The sequence below is a fragment of the Chionomys nivalis genome, chromosome 11 (genome assembly GCF_950005125.1).
Source record: "Chionomys nivalis chromosome 11, mChiNiv1.1, whole genome shotgun sequence".
NCBI lineage: Eukaryota > Metazoa > Chordata > Mammalia > Rodentia > Cricetidae > Chionomys > Chionomys nivalis.
In genome coordinates, this window is record NC_080096.1 from 17,084,165 (window position 1) to 17,103,122 (window position 18,958).

Consider the following 18,958-nt stretch of genomic DNA (forward strand, 5'->3'; position numbering starts at 1 on the left):
GACCTCCTCAGGTGCAGAGAGCCTATGTGGGGCTGCTAGATGTGGGACAGGGCTCTCAGGTGGGCAGGATAAAACCAGATGTAGACTCAGCCACCCCCTTGGTCTCTTAGATGAGACACTTCCAAATGATCAGAATAGAAGTAGTTGCCTACCACGGCCACCTCAGAGCCAGGACCACCTCGTGGGCATGGGACTGAGCAAGCGATGTTTGGCAGATGTGGTCCCCTCCTCTCACCTGACACACAGCTCGGGGGACACTTGGCTGAAAAGCACTTGGAGAGCTCGTTGGACTGGCAGCCTCTGCGATGCAAGGGTGGGAGATGGTCCCTATCCATGTGACCTTGGGAGGGTCACGAAGGAGTGGGCATTCAGCTCCTGAGCCAGGGACTCTCCCCAGGCTTGTAGGGGAGGGGGTCCTACTGCAGAGCCCAGAGTCAGGCATGGCACCCTACACTGCGGTTTCCACAAAATTTCCATAAGTTCTGTCAAGTTCATCCATAAACATAACCTTGCATGATTTTATCACAATTTCTCTGGTCCCTGACTGTTATGGATGATAGATCTCATGTCAGGCCCTGTACAGAACTCCCCGAGTTAGTTAGCTAGCTAACTAGTTTGTTTCGGAGGTGGTTTTCTCTATGCCAGGCTAGACTTCAACTCACTATACAGTCAAGGATGATCTTGAACCGCTGATTCTCCTGCCTTAGCCTCCCAAGTGCTGGAATTGCAGGCATGGGCCAGCACGGCCAATTTCCTTGTGCATTTTATGAGCCACCATCTGGGTCCCGGGAATCGAATCCAGGACTTCTACAAGGGCAACAAATACTCTAAGCCACTGAGCCGTCTCTCCGGCCCCTGATTATGCACCTTAAATGGTGCCCACTTAGAAGACACAGTGTCCCTGTCCTCCCACGTGTGTTCATTCCCGTGGAAGGCAGCAGGTTTGGTAACATGCAATCGCCACTCCCAGGAAAAGCTAATCTGGTGTAGCCTTCTAATTTTTTAAGAGGAGGAAACAGATGCAGAGGCAACATATGGGGCCCTTACAGCTCCATGGCGTGGGAGGGAAGAAAATACCGCCCAGGCTGAGGGACAGGGCTCTGCCACCTAGCGGCAGGTCTCCTCAGGAATGGAAAGTTAGCCACACATTTGTTAAACAATCATGAAGTTTATTCCTAGCAAACCAAATTGCCAGTTTAGCCACAAGTCTCTGCAGGACTCTCACACCACCAATGTTGAGATTCCTTTACTTAAAAAAAAAAAAAGTGCGCGTGCAAGGGCACACATGTGTGCCACCGCATGAGAGCAGAGTCCAGAGGACAACTGAGGGGAGTCAGTTCTGTCCTCCTGCATGGATTCCAGAGTGTCAACTCAGATCTGTAGGTTTGCCCGGAGATACCTTGACCTCCGCCCCCCCTCCCCCCACCTTCTCGCTGGCACCCCGGCGGAGGGATTCCTACGAGGAAGGTAAACTGGCCCTGAGGCTCAGCGGCAGCAAAAGTGAGCGCCTGCCTCTGAGGACACCAGGGAAAAGCTGGGCTAAGTGGGTCACAGCTCCCAGGTGAGCAGATGACCGGGTGTGGGCTCAGCACAGGGCGTGTGTGCCTCCTGTCTTAAGAAGGGCGGTGAAGCAGGGGAGGTTTCAAATCTCTTGTTAACGTGCATTGTCTCACTAAATTACTGGGTGATGCCGCGCAAGCGCATTACTTCTCCACGCTCGTTTCCCCGGGAGAAATGAGGATGACGGATGACGGGCAGAGGGCACGGAAGGAGTGGAGTCTCTGTGCTTAGGACATAGGGAATTATATAACTCCCCAGGAATTACACAACGCCAACTTTTATGATGCAGATGAGGAAAGCGAAGCCCAAAAAGAACAAGTGGCTGAACTCAAGGCTCCCAGCTACGGACAGAGAACACAAGGGGCTGGGTCCATAGAGACACCATGTTTTTGCAAAGAAAAAAAAAAGCTTTCAAAGGTTCAGACGAAAGTTTTCTCATTAAATGGATGCAACCACCCTGGAAAATTTGAAACCAAACTTTTTAGTGGTTTCCGCCTGTATCTCTGCGGCCCGGCCGTTCAGGCTGCTGGCCACGCCAGCTCCCTGGGCAGGAGATGTGACAGGATTTCACAGGGCACCTTGAGCTCTGGGATCAGAGCCTTCAGAGCCTGCCATGTGGGACGGAGCCCCAACAAGAAGCATTTATTCGCGTCCCTGGAGATCCTTCGGTTTTGCCAAGGCCGGTCCCGAAGCATGCTGACTTTAATCAAACAAATTTACAGCCTCGAAGGCCACAAAGGCGGGCGTGGCCCGGTGTGGAAAGAGTGAGAGGCTTTGGCGTGAGCTGCGCCTGGGTTGAGGTCTAATTCTTTCAACACTGATTCAGCAAATATTTACTTAGACTCTCTTATGTGGCAAACCCTGGGTTGTGTGACCGAGGGTGGGTCACTTAACCTCCCTAAGCCTCGGTTTCCTCTTATGTTCAATGAAGACACCAAACCCTTCCTTTTAGCATTGTCCTGAGGAGCAGTGACACGACCTAAAAATGCTTTAACACATATTGGGGATTGGTCAGTGACAGCTACTGTTCTTTTTAGTGAGAACTGAGCTGTGGACATCCTGGACATGGACAACTAGCACACTCTCATTAAAGGTGATCAATGGGATCCCACACAGCAGTGGGGAAGAGGCTGACAGCTAAACTACAGAGAAACTAGGAAAGAAAGAAAGAAAGAAAGAAAGAAAGAAAGAAAGAAAGAAAGAAAGAAAGAAAGAGGGAGGGAGGGAGGGAGGGAGGGAGGGAGGAAGGAAGGAAGGAAGGAAGGAAGGAAGGAAGGAAGGAAGGAAAGATGGATGGATGCCTGAGCAAGTATTTATCATCCTGAGGAAAGTTATCAGCAGCTCTAAAAGTGTTTGCTCTATTATTTATTGCGGGCTTCATAGATCCTGAGGTAATGGGAGGTTAAAGGAACTTAATCCACTCTCTAGTTCCGCATACCAACCAGCTCACAAAGGAAGAGCTGGGCTTGGGGTGAGGGCCCAGCAAAGCGGGAGGGGGGGTGCTCGATGGCATACCTCCCCTGTGTCCAGAACCGGGGTCCTCCCACCCCTTCTCTGCCATCTAGGCAAAGTGGAAGGATGAGAGCCCAGCCGCCTGCAGAAGGCAGCAGGAGGTAAATGGGGTGGCCACTCCTGCAAAGGGTCCTACTAAAAGACAGGGATGTGAAGTGGTGGAGACTCTCCCCATGCCTGGGAGTTGCTACAGCCTCCTGCTGGTGAGAGAGGAGAAGGTCAAGTCCCAGGAACAAGTTAAATAAAGGCTGGCCAGGAAGCAACCGGAACTTCCAAGATGTGGAGATCTAGAGAAGAGGGGACGGATAGAGAGGGCATTGTTTTTACATTGCATTTATTTACCTACTTGTGTGTGCGCACATACCATGGCGTACACGTGGAGATCAGAGGACAGCTTTTAAAAGAACTGGCTACTCTCCACCATGGGGGTTCCAGGACTCAAGGCTTGGTGGCAGGCATTTTTACCTGCCAAGCCACCTTACCAGCCCCCATAGTAATAATAAGACATTGTTTAAGGAATTTTATTTTATTTTATTTTTGTTGTTGTTTAAGGAAATTTTTAATGGGGGAGCTCACCACAAACACAACAATAAATGTATCAGAAACTTGTTTGCCCATGTGTTATCTGGGGGATGATGCAATTCCCTCTGATAGATCAGAGTAGGCTGGTTTTTATCTTCTACTACATATACATAAGATTTGGAAGATCTTGTGTTTTTATTCCTTTCAAATTAAAGATAATTTTGGCTACAGGGTATGAGTGCACAGTCCTTCAATTCAAACACGCAAGTGGCCAAGGAAGGAGGACCTTGAATTCAAAGTCAGCCTGGGCTACATAGCAAGACCCCTGGTTAAGTTTTCCAAACATATAGTATATGCAAAGTCCTGGGGTGGATCCCCAACACAGCAAATAAGTAGATCGATCGATCAACCAATCAATTTCAGATGGCTTCTTACCATACTAACACATCCTTGGAGGATGGCGCAGGTCCTTGGGTGATACTGCCCCCTGCTGTTCATAGAGGAAACACAACAGCTAAAATTCAAAGGATTTTGAAGGCAATGTTATTTACCTTTTTGTTGTAGAATCTCCTGGCTTGGCTGTTAAATCCCTTTCTTTCTGATTCTAGGATTATTGCTGTTCTGTATTTATAAGGAATGGAAGATTGAGTTGGGTACGCAGCAGTAAAACCTAAACAACAACAACAACAAAAAGACAGCCATCAGTGCACGCTGCCAGTGTTTGCTCAGTGCAACCGCTAGGAAAACGCTCTAAGGATTCATCCTAGGCTGGGGATGTAGCTCAGCGAGCAGAGTATTTCCCTAACATGCACAAAAGCCCTGGGTTCCATCGTCAGCACCACACAGGACCAGGTGTAGTGGCACACACCTGTACTTGCAACACCCAGGAACTGGTGTTAGAATTAGAAATCCAAGGTCACCCCTTGACTACATATTGTGTTCAAGGCCAGCCTGGAATATATGAGACACTGCCTCAAAAAAATAAGTAAACAACCAAACAAATAGTTATCCTAGTGAGCTAACGAAAGAGAACTCGCTATAGGCCGTCTTCACTAGGGGCTATGAGGTTCAGGGTCCGCCCACCTCTGTGACTCAGAAGGATATAACTTTTCCTTTCTCTCTCTGTCTCTCAGATTCTGACCAGAACAAATGTATACTTATATTGGTAGTCTATTAGACTTCCTTACTCTTTCTCTACAACACACATGCACACACACATGCACACATGAATGCACAGGCATACACACGCACACACACACACAGAAATGTGCGTGCACACACACACACACGCACACATGAATGCACAGGCATACACACGCACACACATGCACACACACAGAGAAATGTGTGTGCACGCACGCACACACACACACACACACACGTGCGCGTGCCTTGCGGATGCCTGATGACATATGGCTCAACTCCATGGCATTTTCTACGTCTCTTCTCTGTTCTCCTCCTCCTGGCAGCTGCTGAGAATCACAGTTTATCTGCTCGGGGGTCTTTCTTTTCTCCAGTAACATTGTCCTCTTTGAATTAAAAACAAGAGTTCAATACAGGGTCAGAGAACGGCTCAGTGGGCAAGGGCTCTTGTTGCCAAGCCTGACCACCTGCATTCAGTCCTCAAGAACCACGCGGGGGAGGGAGAGCACCAACGCCTAAAAGTTGTTCTGTCCCCTCCACATGTGCTCCCTGGCATGCACATACAAAATAAGTAAATATACTTTTTAAAAATTAAAATAGAGACTGAAGAGATGGCTCTGGGGTTGGGAGCGTAGACTTCTCTTCCAGAGGACCCAGGTTCAATTCCCAGCACCGTATGCTCACAACCATCTGTAACTAAAGTTCCAGGGGATCCAACGCCCTCTTCTGGCCTCTTCAAAGACTACACGCACATGGTATGCAGACCCAAACACAAAAAATAAAATAAATGTTTTAAAATTAGAATAGTACAAAAGAGTGAACAAAGAAAGAACGAGCAGCTGGGACAGAAAGCAAATCACAAACCAGCGGACTCACCCATTTATAACCACATTAAACATTAAGTGGTCTAGACATTCCAGTTCAAAAACAGGAATTGTCAGACTGGACAAGAAAGAAAGACCGAGCTACATGCTACCTACAAGAAACATAGTTCAGCTATAAACCCAGAAAAAGAAGGAAAAAAATGAGGACTTGCAGTAAGAATTCAGTTGTCAGAAATAAAGCAAGCAAGACCTGCTACCCATCAACAACCAAAGAACAGGACTCTGACTGAACACATGGAAATAGCATGCATCTTGTTGTTACTGAAGGAACAGCCACCTTCCCATTTACCCTTCCGGACACTTTCTCCCCACCTACACTCTAGGGTCAGCAGGGTCTAAGGCAATCTGTCTGATACACTCTCAAAGGATGGCCTTGTGGATAACACCCAGAGTTTACTAATCCGCCCAATGTGCTCTTCCGTACTAGAGTAGGCGTGCTGAGATTTAAATTCACTAGACCTTTCTGTAGTTTGTAGTTGTGCTTGTTAGGTTTGCCAGAGTCTTCACATTTCAGGGCAATGTTGTCCGCTTTGAAGCTCTGGGGCATGTTCCGTCTGTTTGAGGGGAACCTCAGGCTTGCATTCTCCTACACACCTGAAATAAAAACCAGCACGTTCAGGGGCCATCTCACACCGTGCCAGCTCGGTGCTAACGGTGGCTTAGGTTGAGAGATCTTGCGGGACAGAAGCTGACATCCACCAACTGCTCTGTCGCCCCAGGTTCCAAGCACACTGTACTGACAGGATTAGGAGGCCACACAGGTTACCCTCGCTGCTGCATACAGCCACGGAGGCTTTCCATATTATTTTCATTATTAACCTAGCTTGGTTGAGATATATTTACATGCAATAAAGTTCTTCAGTGGTAAAGGTAAGCGTCTAAGCTCTGACAGTGTACGCAGCTGTGCTGCAGACCGCCACAATTAAGACATTAAGGTTATCCATAACCTGAAAAGTTCCCATGTGCTTCTGAAGTCATTTCCATCTAGAGCTGGCATCTGCCAGGTTCCTGTCACAATAGCTGCCTTTCTACAGTGCCACACAAATGCTACCATCAGCAGATCAATTGCTACCATCACAGTCTCCCTGGGGCTGGCGAGGCAACTCAATGGTTAGAACCTTTGCAAGGCAGCCCAACAACCCACACACAGAGAAAGTCAAACAGCCTGGAACTCCAGCTTCAGGGAATCAGACGCCCTTCTCTGACCTCCACAGGCACCTGCACTTTACATGTGCGAACACACACACACAACTAAAAGGGTTACTCATTTTAAGAAGTTCTTCCTGGATCTTGATTGGCATTGCATCAAAAATTCAGTGAGAATATCTTAGCTTCCTTGGGTACTATGATCCCCTAATATGGTGAAGCTCCCATTTACTTTGATATATTTACATTTCTTTTTTTAAATATTTATTTATTATGATACAATATTCTGTCTGTGTGTATGTATGCCTGCAGGTCAGAAGAGGGCACCAGACCCCATTATAGATGGTTGTGAGCCACCATGTGGTTGCTGGGAATTGAACTCAGGACCTTTGAAAGAGCAGGCAATGCTCTTAACCTCTGAGCCATCTCTCCAGCCCTGATATATTTACATCTCTAAGCAGTATTTTGTACTCGTAAGGGAACAGCTATTGCGTATTTTTGTGAACCTCTGTCATAGTTTTCTTTCCTTCCTTCCTTCCTTCCTTCCTTCCTTCCTTCCTTCCTTCCTTCCTTCCTTCCTTCCTCCCTCCCTCCCTCCCTCCCTCCCTCCCTTTTTCTTTCTTTCTTTCTTTCTTTCTTTCTTTCTTTCTTTCTTTCTTTCTTTCTTTCTTTCTTTCTTTTGTTTTGCTTCATTGTTGGTTATTTATTTTTTTGAGACAGGATCTCTGTACAGTCCTGGCTGTTCTGTTAACTTGCTTTGTAGACTAGGCCAGACTTGAAATCAGAGTTCTGCCTACCGCTCATATTTCTATGCCACGAAAATGAAATTTTGCAAAAGCCTTGCTCAAGACCCTGTCTCAAAAAAACAAAACAAAACAAAAAAAACAGCTGGGTAGTGGTAGTGCCATGGTGCACGCCTTTAATCCCAGCACTCTAGAGTGTAGAGGCAGGTGGATTTCTGTGAGTTCAAGGCCAACCTGGTCTACAAAGCTAGTTCCAGGGTTGCTAGAAATCCTGTCTCAAAGAAATCAACCAACCAACAAACAAAAAGAAACAAAAACAAAATCACCTTTTGTTTCTTGGTGCTGGGGATTGAGGCCAGAGCCCTGCATGATGCCACTAAGCTGCATCCCCAAGCCCCCAAAAAGTCCATTTCTGGGGAATTTTATAGATTGATCTTGTGTCCTCCAACTTAGCCTTATTTTTCAGTTATAAAGTTTCTCTGCAGATTGGAAATTTTAATACATACAGCCATCTCTACGTAAAGAAAGGGTTTTGTTTTCTCCCTTTCTGTCTGTATGGTTGTTACCTTTTTCCCTTATAACATTGCAATGTGTAGGGCACCCGAGGCCACCCTGAATGGAACTGATAACAGGATTTACCTTAATACCAGCTTGAGTATGTATGCACACAGTCTTTCTACATTAATTAGGATGTTAGGTAGACATTTTTTGTTTGTTTTTGTTTTTTCACTTGTTTGGTTGATCTTTGAGACAAGGTCTCCCTGTATTAATAGTCCATGCTGGTGTGGAACTTGTGGTTCTCCTGCCTCCGAATCCTGAGTGCTGGGAATGAAGATGTGTACCAACACATTTAGCTCTAGGGAGTTTTTGCTATTTGGTTGGTTTTTCGAGACAGGGCTCTGTGTAGCTCTGGCTGTCCTGGAACTTGCTCTGTAGACCAGGCTGGCCTTGAACTCAGAGATCCACCTGCCTCTGCCTCCCGAGTGCTGGGATCAGAGGTGTGCATCACCAGGCCATGTTAGAATTTCTACCATTTGTCCTCCTAGGTTGTGATGTAGACTTCCTCACTTATGTGCATGACTGTTAGATGTGGTTTTCTTCTGTTTTTTAAATGTCTTTAACTTTTGCTTCACAAAATGAATTTGAAAGTGTTTATTTCTTTTTTTTTTTAAGATTTTTTTTTTTTTTTTTTTTTGGTTTTTCGAGACAGGGTTTCTCTGTGGTTTTGGAGCCTGTCCTGGAACTAGCTCTTGTAGACCAGGCTGGTCTCGAACTCACAGAGATCCGCCTGCCTCTGCCTCCCAAGTGCTGGGATTAAAGGCGTGAGCCACCACCGCCCGGCAAGATTTATTAATTATGTATACAGTGTTTTGCCTACATGTATGCTGCAGGCCAGAAGAGGGCACCAGATCTCATTACAGACATTTGTAAGCCACCATGTAGTTTCTGGGAATTGAACTCAGGACCTCTGGAAGAGCAGGCAGTGCTCTTAACCTCTGAACCATCTCTCCAGCCCCTCTTCTTGTTTTTGAACATGACATTTATTGTGTGTCCGTGTGAGCACATGTGGAGGTCAAAGGACAATTGGAGGGAGCCCGTTCTCTCCTTTCCCCAGACGGTTCTCTGGGGTTGAACTCAGGTCATCCTCAGGCTCGGCAGCAGGCACCTTCACCTGCCAAACTGCCCATCCTATTTCTCCTTTTCCCTCCTGCTGCTGGCATTATTTCTTCTCAAATGTTTTCTTGGGTTGATATTATTTCTTCTTTCCATTCACAAAAGGCGTCAAGGCCCGTTGTTTCCTTGAGGGTGGGTTTCAACGACAAGTCCACAGCTCTACACACTCTCTGGTTCTTGTTTTGTTTTTGTTTGGTTGGTTGGTTTGGGGTTTTTTTGAGACAAGGTTTCTCTGTGTAGTCAGCTCTGTAGACTAAGCTGGTCTTGAACTCAGAGAGCCATCTGTCTCTGCCTCCCGAGTGCTGGGACAAAGGCATGTGCCATCACCGCCTGGCTAGTCTGTTTCTTCTTGAGGGAGCTTTGGCAATAAGCACATTTAAAAGAAATTCTCCCATTTCCTCTTCAGGAGGTTCATTACCATAAAGTTGTTGGTAATGGTCTTTGATAGTCCTTGTTGGTTGAGACAGGGTCACACTCTGTCCCTTTGCTATGTAAACTAGCCTGCCAGTGCCCAAGTGCTGGGTTTAGAGGTGTGGACTCCCATACCTGGCTGAATTGTCCTTTTAGTATCCATGGAAATGTCCCTCCTTTATTGCTCAGATTGATAATGATATGTGATAAACAAACATTGTAGTCATGTAGTTAAGTTTTCTAGATGTACAGAAATAGATTTCAGATGGATAGGTATTCTTCAAACCCTTCAAAGACTTACAGAATATGGCATTTAAAATGTTTTAAGAACTTAGACTTTTCTTGACAGTCTGCTTCTGGCAGCACCAATTACTTCAGAGAGGTTGATAGGCATTGAAGAAACTTGTTACGGAATTTGCCTTCGATGAGACAAGGCTAGCCATTTGGGCAAGAACTGGACTGTTTGATGGTATGCTGTACAAACTGAACATGCAGGACCCACAGAGAAATGACTGCTGAACTTGCCTAAAGAAGGTGAGACAGTCCTTCAGGGTTCCTACTTCATGAAAAAGTCTGCCACACATTCTGCAGGAATCAGAAGAAAGTGACTGACAAACTGCCAATATAGGTGAAACAACCTTTCAAATTTCCTACTTCATGAAAAGGTCTGCCAGATCCTATGGTCCTGTAGGCTGAAGATGGATGCCCCAACATTACAGAAGAACTTTGGGAGACTGTCCTGGCATCAGGATGTCTCTGTCAATTCTAAAGTTTTGGAAATTGCTTACAATGCACTTCCTGTTTACTTAGGTAACATTATATCCTTCTGGAGTCTTTGATGGAGTTGAAGACAGTTTCCCTTAGTTATAGTAAAATATAAATAGATATGATACTTTCCAGATACAAATAGACTAAATAATGTGGTTTTTTTTCTTTTGTTTTTCAAGACAAAGTTTCTCTGTAGCTTTGGAGCCTACCCTGGAACTAGATCTGCCTGCCTCTGCCTCTCGAGTGCTGGGATTAAAGGCATGCGCCACCACTGCCTGGCTTTAGACTAAATATTATAAGTGTATTCTTGCTTGATAACTATTTTAATATATAATTTTACTATGTTTAAGTTAAAACCTTCCTTTTTAATTAGACAGAAGTGGGGAGATGATGTGGGGTGCCCTTCTGTATATATGCTGCTTTTATTGGTTGATGAATAAAGCTGTTTGGTTGATGAATAAAGCTCTTTGGGACAATGGCACAGAGTAAAGCCAGGCGAGAAATACAAACAGAGATATATATATAGAGAGAGTAGGCATAGTGAAGGAGACGTCACATAACTGCCTAAGGAGGTAGATGTCATGTAGCTGCCCAAGAAGCAAGAGGTAACAAACCACATGTCTCGTGGTAAAATATAAATAATAGAAATGGGTTAATTTAAGATGTAAGAGTTAGTTAATAAGAAATATGAGCTATTGGCCAAACAGTGTTGTAATTAATATAGTTTCTGTGTGATTATTTGGGTCTGGGTGGCCAGAAACAAAGGAGCAATCTCCCTTTACAGGGTTCTGTCGGGATTCATCCTCAGCTGCAGTTACTAAGAGCACTTGCGGTGCACATTCACTATGTTCCTTTTAAAAGGGCTCTACCACCTCCCACCTTTCTCTCTTCTCTCTGTCTGTCTGTTCCTTTCTCTTTCTCCTGCTCTACTTCTCTGCCTGTCTGTCTCCCCACACACACCACCTCTCTCCTCTGCTGTCCTGTCCCCAGAGGCCAGTCTCCCCCTTTCCTTCCCCCTTTTTATGTTCCCTTTCCCCTAATAAAAAACCTTCACATGAGTTCTGTCGCATGGTGTCTTTCTTTCTCATGCTGCTTTTTAAATTACAACAGCCTTGACATGATTTTCTTCAGGGTTTTTAATGTTTGGGATTCACTTCATTTCCTGAATCAGGTTTATAGTTTCCAACAGATTCTGAAAACACTTTGCATTCATTCTTCAAATAGTTCCTTCTGCTCTCTCCTTTTCCAAGGTGACAGTTATAGGTGCGTTAAACTACTTTGGTGTTTCCCTACGGTGGTTGAGAGTGTGTTTGTCTTTGAAGTTCAGCCTTGTTTAATCTCTGTACTCTGTTCGGACAACCTGAATTGCTCTGCCTTCAGACTCTCTGATCTAGTCTTATCTGTGACTCTTACCAACTGTTTTCATTCTAACTGTATTTTTTTTTCATTCCTAGACACTACCTTACAGTGTGTGCTCATGTGTAGGCATGAACGAATGTGAAGATCCACATCAAACGTCTTCCTCAGTCGCTCACTTTATCTTTTGAGACAAAGTTTTGTGCTGAATCTGGAGCTGGCTGATTTGCCTTGTTGGCCTAGGATCCTGTGGGAGCTGTATAGGAGGAATCTACCTCCTGGTGGACACAGGTCTCCTCCCTTGAGGATTAATCAGCCGGGACAGGTCTGGGGACTGTCTGGGGGACACCCAAGGGAAGGGAGGTTTACCTTAAGGTAGTTTACTCCCCCACCCCAGTACAGTCCTAACCAGCTGCCGTGGCTTTCTGCTGGCTCTGTCCGCCCAGGTATAATGATTTCTTCTGTTCCTTTCAGATGCTGGCCAGAGCTCAAGTATGCTTTTAAGCTCCCTAATGCTTTGAGCTTCCTTAATCATTTTCTAAAGATCCTGTCCCTGCCACGTCCTTGACCTCCATTCCAGATTCTCTTCTTCATCCTGCTCCTCCCTTCCAGGCAACTGTGAGGCTTAGCTCACCGCCGTTCTCCTTTCAACCTCTAATACACTGTTCTGAGTTCAGTTTGAGTCAGTTCTTTGCCCTCGTGCTTCTGTTTGTGTTCATTCTTTTTTTTTTTTAATTTTTTTTAAAGATTTATTTACTAAGTATACAGTGGTTTGCCTGCCTGAGGGCCAGTTAAGAGAGAACCAGATCTCATTACAGATGGTTGTGAGCCACCATGTGGGTTGCTGGGAATTGAACTCAGGACCTTTGAAAGAGCAAGCAGTGCTCTTAACCTCTGAGCCATCTCTCCAGCCCGTGTTCATTCTTAAATTCTTTTATTAATGAAACTGAGACCCCGAAGAAAGGATGCCGACTTCTCCAGTGTCATATGAGGCTCTGCTGGGACTCCCCAAGATTCTGGGTAACATCTCTCTACTGCCATTTAATTCTTTTTTTTTTTTAAATATTTATTTATTTATTATTTATACAGTATTCTGTCTGATTGTATGCCTGAAGGCCAGAAGAGGGCACCAGACCTCATTACAGATGGTTGTGAGCCACCATGTGGTTGCTGGGAATTGAACTCAGGACCTTTGGAAGAGCAGGCAGTGCTCTTAACCGCTGAGCCATCTCTCCAGCCCCCTGCCATTTAATTCTTAATCAGCGGAGAAAACTAACCTGCTCCTGCCCCCCTGGACAGCATCTTTTGCTTTCTTTCTGTTTTTTTCTTAATCAGCGGAGAAAACTAACCTGCTCCTGCCCCCCTGGACAGCATCTTTTGCTTTCTTTCTGTTTTTAGAAAGACCTCCCTGTCCAGCCTCCTTCAGCTCCTACAGGATTCTGCCGGTTTGTGACGGCTGCCCTGAGGACCTTTTCTGCTGCTTCTGTCATTGCTGGCACTGGGGTCACATTTTCCTTGATCTTTGTACTGGGTTCCGATCGTACGAAAGCTCCATTCTTGCACATTTACATATTTTCCTGGCTCATTTTTAAATTTTTATTTATATGTATGAGTGGTCTGCATGTACACCTGCATACCAGAAGAGGGCATCAGATCCTATTATAGATGGTTGTGAGCCACCCAACTGGTTTCTGGGGATATTTTTAAATTTTTATTTATATGTATGAGTGGTCTGCATGTACACCTGCATACCAGAAGAGGGCATCAGATCCTATTATAGATGGTTGTGAGCCACCCAAGTGGTTTCTGGGGATTGAATTCAGGGCCTCTGGAAGAGCAGTCAGTGCTCTTAATTGCTGAGCCATCTCTCCAGCCCTCTAACTCATTTTCAGTAATTTTCAGATTCATTGGACACCTCCAAGCTTTTAAATTTTGAAAGGTTCAGAACAGCTTTCTTTCTGGAAGAAGTTTATCTTCACTAGTAAGACATGATACTTTTTTTTTTTTTCTTTCAACAGGGTCTCTTGTAGCTCGGGCTGGCAACCTCACTCTGTAGCTAAGGTTGACCCTGAACTTCTGATTCTCCTGCCGCTCCCTCCTGACTGATGGGCTGCAGGCACCATCCATGGCCCCTGTATGTGGTGCTGGGACTCAACTTCATGCGTGTATGCTAGGCAAGTACTCCACCAACTGAGCCACACCCCCAGTCACTAGGCACGGCACTTCTGTAGAGTCTACCCATCCCTTATCTAGCAATGTCATTCTGGCTTATGGAACACGAAATATAACCAGTTATGTGACCCCAGGAGATGTCCTGCCTCCTGCTTCCTTGGTGGATTCTTCTCAAGCTTGGGCAGGTCATTCTTCAACCAAGACTCAAAGAGATCTCTTCAGGTTATCAACATTTTTCTATACAACTCTCTCCTCTGGTATTTTCAATCATATTCTGGGTTCTTTGGCTGTCCTAAATTCTGACATCCATGTCCTTACGCTTGGTGGCCTTCGATCACTGGAACAAAATACCAAAGGCTTGTGTTGGCTCACAGCTTCAAGGGTTTCAGTCTCTAGTCACTGTCCTGCTGCTCAGGGCCTATGGCAGCTCTGTACATGACATCAGGAGCACAGTATAGTGGAAGGGGTCTTTTCCTGCACAGCATCCAGGAAGCAAAGAGAAACAGGGAAGGGCCAGATCCCAGCATCTTCAAGATCACACACCCAGTGACACAATTTCCCCCTTCTAAACGTTCCACAAGCCCCCAATACCACCAAATAAAGGTTCACACACACACACCGTACCACCAAAGACCAGGGACCAAGCTCTCAACACACAGGCTTTGGGGGCCATCCAAGATGTGAACTATCATGAATGTGCCTCAACTCGGAAAGCCACAGTCTGTTTCCATTCCCCTCCTGCCCGTGGTGCAGTCTGGAAAGGACTCCCTCACTGAGCGAAGGGGACATCCCTCAGGGGCTGCATTATTGTGCTACCTGCTGCCTGAGAGCCAGAGAGTTTTCTAGTCTATGCAGCTGGGGCTGTTTTGTTCTTTTTGTTTTTAGTTGTCAATTGCACGAGTACAGTTTCATCGCCAAAGCTGTTCATTTTTCATGAGCAGACTCGGGATTCATTTCCCTTTCCCCCGAAAGAGCTCACACCATCTCTAAACACTAACGAAGGGAACATTGAGCAAGCAAAGGTGCGTGCAGGCCTTTCTTCCCCCGTGGGCTCCTTGCTGAATGCATCTTCACAGTTGCAATTTGTAGCCTTTTTGAATAACCTACGATTTTAACATTTAATAAGAGCACGAGAAACAACCACTTTAAAACATTAAGGTATTTCAAAACAATGATCAATACTGACCACAGAACAATGCCTTTGAGAGTCTCTGAAAGCCGTATTCGCTGGCCACACTGCAGTGTGACCTTGCTGTTTTAGGAAGAACCGGTTGTGGCCCTACCTTTAATGAAGTCGCAGTTTGAGAAAGCTGGGAATGTGGCTCCTTTGGTAGAGCATTGCCTAAGAAGCACAAAGCCCCGGGTTAATGAGCAGTAGTATGTATTGTAATCCAAGCACTCAAGAAGTAGAGACAAGAGGATTAGAAGTTCAAGCTAGCCTAGTCTACACTAAATTCTAGGCCAGCTTGGGCTATCAAGACCCTATCTCAAAAATCAAAATGGCAATGTTGGAGAGATGGCCCAGGGGTTAAAGGGCACTGCTGGTTTTGTTGTTATTGTTGTTTTCCCCCAGAGGACCTGGGCTCAGTTCTAAGCAATCATATGGAGAGCTCACAACCATATATAACTCCAGTCCTAGGAGATCAGATGCCCCTTCTGGCACCAGGCACGTCCTTTGTGCACAGACGTATGGGCAGACAAAAGATCCATAGACATAAGATAAATAAAAATGAGTTTAAAAACTGACAACAAAAAGAACTGTGGAAGCCTAGTGTTGTGGTTTAGTCATTTACTGCCAGCACTCAGGAGGCAGAGGTGGCTGGAACTCTCCGAGTCCGAGTCCAGCCCTCCATAGTGCCTTCCAGGCTAATCAGTGCGACATAGTTGGACCTGTCTTTAAAAAGGAAAAATTTGCAAGATATTTTTTAAAAATTATGTTTCTCGTGCAAATTATCAAATTTTGTAAATTTTAAGAAATTATAAAAATGGCAAACAAATACATTATCCTGCCACCAAAAGGTAACATTGTCAATCTTGTTTTCCAGTTTTCCATGGAATGCCGGGGCAGTTCGTAGAGAACAGGTAGAGCCTAACCAGGAACAGGATGCTGCCCAGGTGAGCATCCGGCACTTCATGGGTGGTCCTGGCCGAGAATCTACACTGATCTCCAATTAAAACATTCTTCCCGTAGGAAGTGGGGGGCACAAGAGACCCAAGAGACTTTCTGAAGCCTGGGGAAGATGACCCATTAGGTATTTCACTTGGTGAGTTGGGGGGGCGCCTAGATGAAACTGTAGCAGCTGGTTAGTGGCCCCAAGATTCCGGTCTCACCCTGGATAAGGGAGACTTGCTGAGGAAGACCCAGTGTTCCGGAGGGGCTCTGTTGGAGCTGGGCTCTTGGTGGTTCGCTAGTGCAGGGCCCAGCACCAGTGTCCCTCAAAGACGGAAGTAGGGAATCAGATGTCCACACCACTCACAGGGTCCGAGGGGAAGGCGAACCATAGTTAACAGCACTTTCCAGATGGGGCATACACTGACCCCACCCCCACCCCAAGTGGCACCTTCTGGCCCCGGAGGCAGCACCCAATTTGGGCACAGAGATTCCGCACACACCCGGAGTCCGGAGTTCTCAGTGGGTGTCCCATGGAGTGCGCAGAGTCCTCCCCACTACCTCAAGGACCGGTCCCTCAACAAGAGCTGGCTCCCACCTAGTCAAGGGGTTGCCGCCCAGTCGCTATGGCAACCACTGGCCTAACATTCCAGAGGCCGGTGGCAGGCGACCGGCTAACTCTAACCAATGGTGTCCTCTGTTTCTCTAACGTGAAAAGCTGTTGGCCAATCGTGAGAGCCGTTTCAAAATCAGCAGAGAAGCTACCAGAATTTTAGGGTTTAGGTTGATTACGCCAGGATCCTTGGCAGAGAACTATTAGGGACTTCGTTTCTGAGTCTGGGGTTTTTGTTGCTGTTTTGGCAACTTCTTGAAATTCTTAGAACCTAAGGCCTACGAATTTTGCTCACTCAGAAAATCCTACCCAAGGCATAAACCTGAATGTTTGTCTCCATCCACGCCCTGAACGCGCGAGAAAAGGTTGATCATACAACGCCGCAAGGGCAAGCGTGCAGTTTTCCAAGAGCCCCGTACCCGTTTCACCGCAGTCACAGTGCCCCTTCGCAGCCCGCCTTGAACCCGCCAGTGGCTCCTTTAAATTTGTGGGATACGCCTTTTATTATAAACTGTCTTCGGCGTTCTCCTCTGCTAACAGCTCCTGCTACCCACGCCTCAAGAAAAAAATCTCGCACCAGCCCAGCTGGTCCTTAAGCCTCTCCCATAATACAATATGGTAGCTTCATCCTCTCTTAAGTGCTCCCTCCCTGCTCTACTGGCCCCTCACCTGAGCCCCCTGCCGTCGCCGAGGTCGCCCCAATGTCATTTCCTCGTAAAACCTGCGTGATCTCAACATCTCCCCCCAGAGGTTGCTGTGAGGCTCTGAACCGAATGGAGTGTGCAGGAAAATGTGCGCGCTAGAAGCTCCACGCGTAGGTTCATGGTCACAGCTGAACACCCGGGAAACAGCAGCGGGGGACTAGGATGATTGACAGCCCTCCGGAACTGCTGAGCTGCAGGCGTGTTGGGAGATAGAGGATGCCACAGCTAACAGGTGGGACGCAGGCGCAGGGAAGAAGGGGTACGCATGGTCCCCGAGACACGTCACGGCTCTGCTGGGTGCCGCTGCTGAGGGCCTCACTACCTGGTGGGAGCAGCACGGGCACCTCCCAGGATTGTGGTTGTTAGCGCAGGTTGCAGGGGACACCAGGCGAGCTGCACAAGCCCAGCCCACCTGTCGGGCAGGTGGAGGTGAGCTGCCTACCCAGGGAACCAAAGCAGCCCCAACTTCTTCCTTTGGCCGCTAAAGGGGACTCCTCCAGGTGAGAGTCAGGTCTGGCCCCTACGCTTCAAGCGAGCTTGGAAGCGCAGCCAATTATCTAAGGATATCCCGCCCATCGCCTCGTGACAGCCACTCGCCTGTGCAGAAGCTCCGCCAGCCTGGGACTGGCAGACAGAGTGACAAATCAAGTCTCGACCTTTGAAAGCAAAACACTGACTGCAGCCCCCTGGCAACTCGGAGCTGGGAAGGGATCCAGGAGGCTGTACCTTGGGGTGGCACGGAGTGTCCCGGTTGCTTCTCCGGAATCTGGGATAGGTGGATCAAGAAGCAACGCCGCGGGTGAGTCCTGTCAAGACTGAGAGAAGGGGGACTTGAATTCAGGCTTGCTGTTTTGGGAAAAGCAACGCATTTTTTTTAGCTATCTAACCTGTCCTTAGTATAAATACGGTCTCCCTTGCTGTGGCCAGCCTTGTCTGTTTGGGTCCTTTTGCCTCCGATTTTTTTTTCTTCCATATTTGCAAGGAGGGTGGGTACGGGTTTGCCTTAATGAAGGTGATTCTGGGCGTTACCAGATGAGGAAGTGGAAGGTATTGCCAGCTCCAGCATCTTGGAAATAGCCGGCGGAGTTCGCAGATGGCTAGACGGAGCCCTGTGCTTGGTACTGGAACAGAGGTGTGTCTCCCGTGCGCTGGAATGTCCAGGTCAAAGGGAAAGGACCCGAGAATGCCACCCTTCGGAGCTCACAAGCCCCGGGAAGGGAAAGCTTGGCATGAAACCGATCGTCTCTAGTCAAACTAAATCGTCAGGTGGTGGCAAGACCTCCACAACACACACACACGCTTGTTTTCGGTTACAGCTGATTTCTAAGTTATCTATTTTTCATGGCCGTGAGGCTGGTTTTCTCTCTGGAAAACTTGCTCAGTGGGATTAATGGAGTACTTGGTTTAGATGAGGCTGGGGGATGGGAGTGGAAGCAGGCACTTGGTGAATTCTCTTTCCCTTCTTGGGTCAGTGACCATGCGCTGTGACTGTGACTGTCAACACCAAGTTGGCTGTGTGCCACTTGGACATATGTCGGTCCTGGAAAAGTGCATTGAAACCAACACTAAACCGTCACCAGGCCAAAGCGTGAGCTTTAGAAGGGAGTGCAACCTGCAGAGTCCACGGAAAAGCGTGAGCC

The 18,958-nt window shown here is 46.9% G+C and overlaps 2 protein-coding genes across 3 annotated transcripts in view; one reads left to right on the top strand and one right to left on the bottom strand.

The window, feature by feature from the left end:
• Positions 1-17,409, bottom strand: part of Stpg1 (sperm tail PG-rich repeat containing 1) — a 41,372-nt gene extending 23,963 nt beyond the window's left edge. Inside the window, exons 1-3 of the mRNA XM_057783981.1 lie at positions 17,284-17,409; positions 6,081-6,215; positions 4,146-4,264 (exon numbers count right to left, since the gene is read on the bottom strand). Of these exons, the coding sequence (XP_057639964.1) occupies positions 4,146-4,264; positions 6,081-6,168 (207 nt within the window). The 5' untranslated portion in view covers positions 6,169-6,215; positions 17,284-17,409. The remainder of the gene's footprint in view (positions 1-4,145; positions 4,265-6,080; positions 6,216-17,283) is intronic.
• Positions 17,410-17,465: 56 nt separating this feature from the next.
• The window catches only part of Nipal3 (NIPA like domain containing 3), a 40,717-nt gene continuing 39,224 nt past the window's right edge, over positions 17,466-18,958 (top strand). For both annotated transcript variants that reach the window (XM_057783978.1, XM_057783979.1), the window contains exon 1: positions 17,466-18,117. The gene's annotated coding sequence lies outside the window, so the exon portion shown is untranslated. The remainder of the gene's footprint in view (positions 18,118-18,958) is intronic.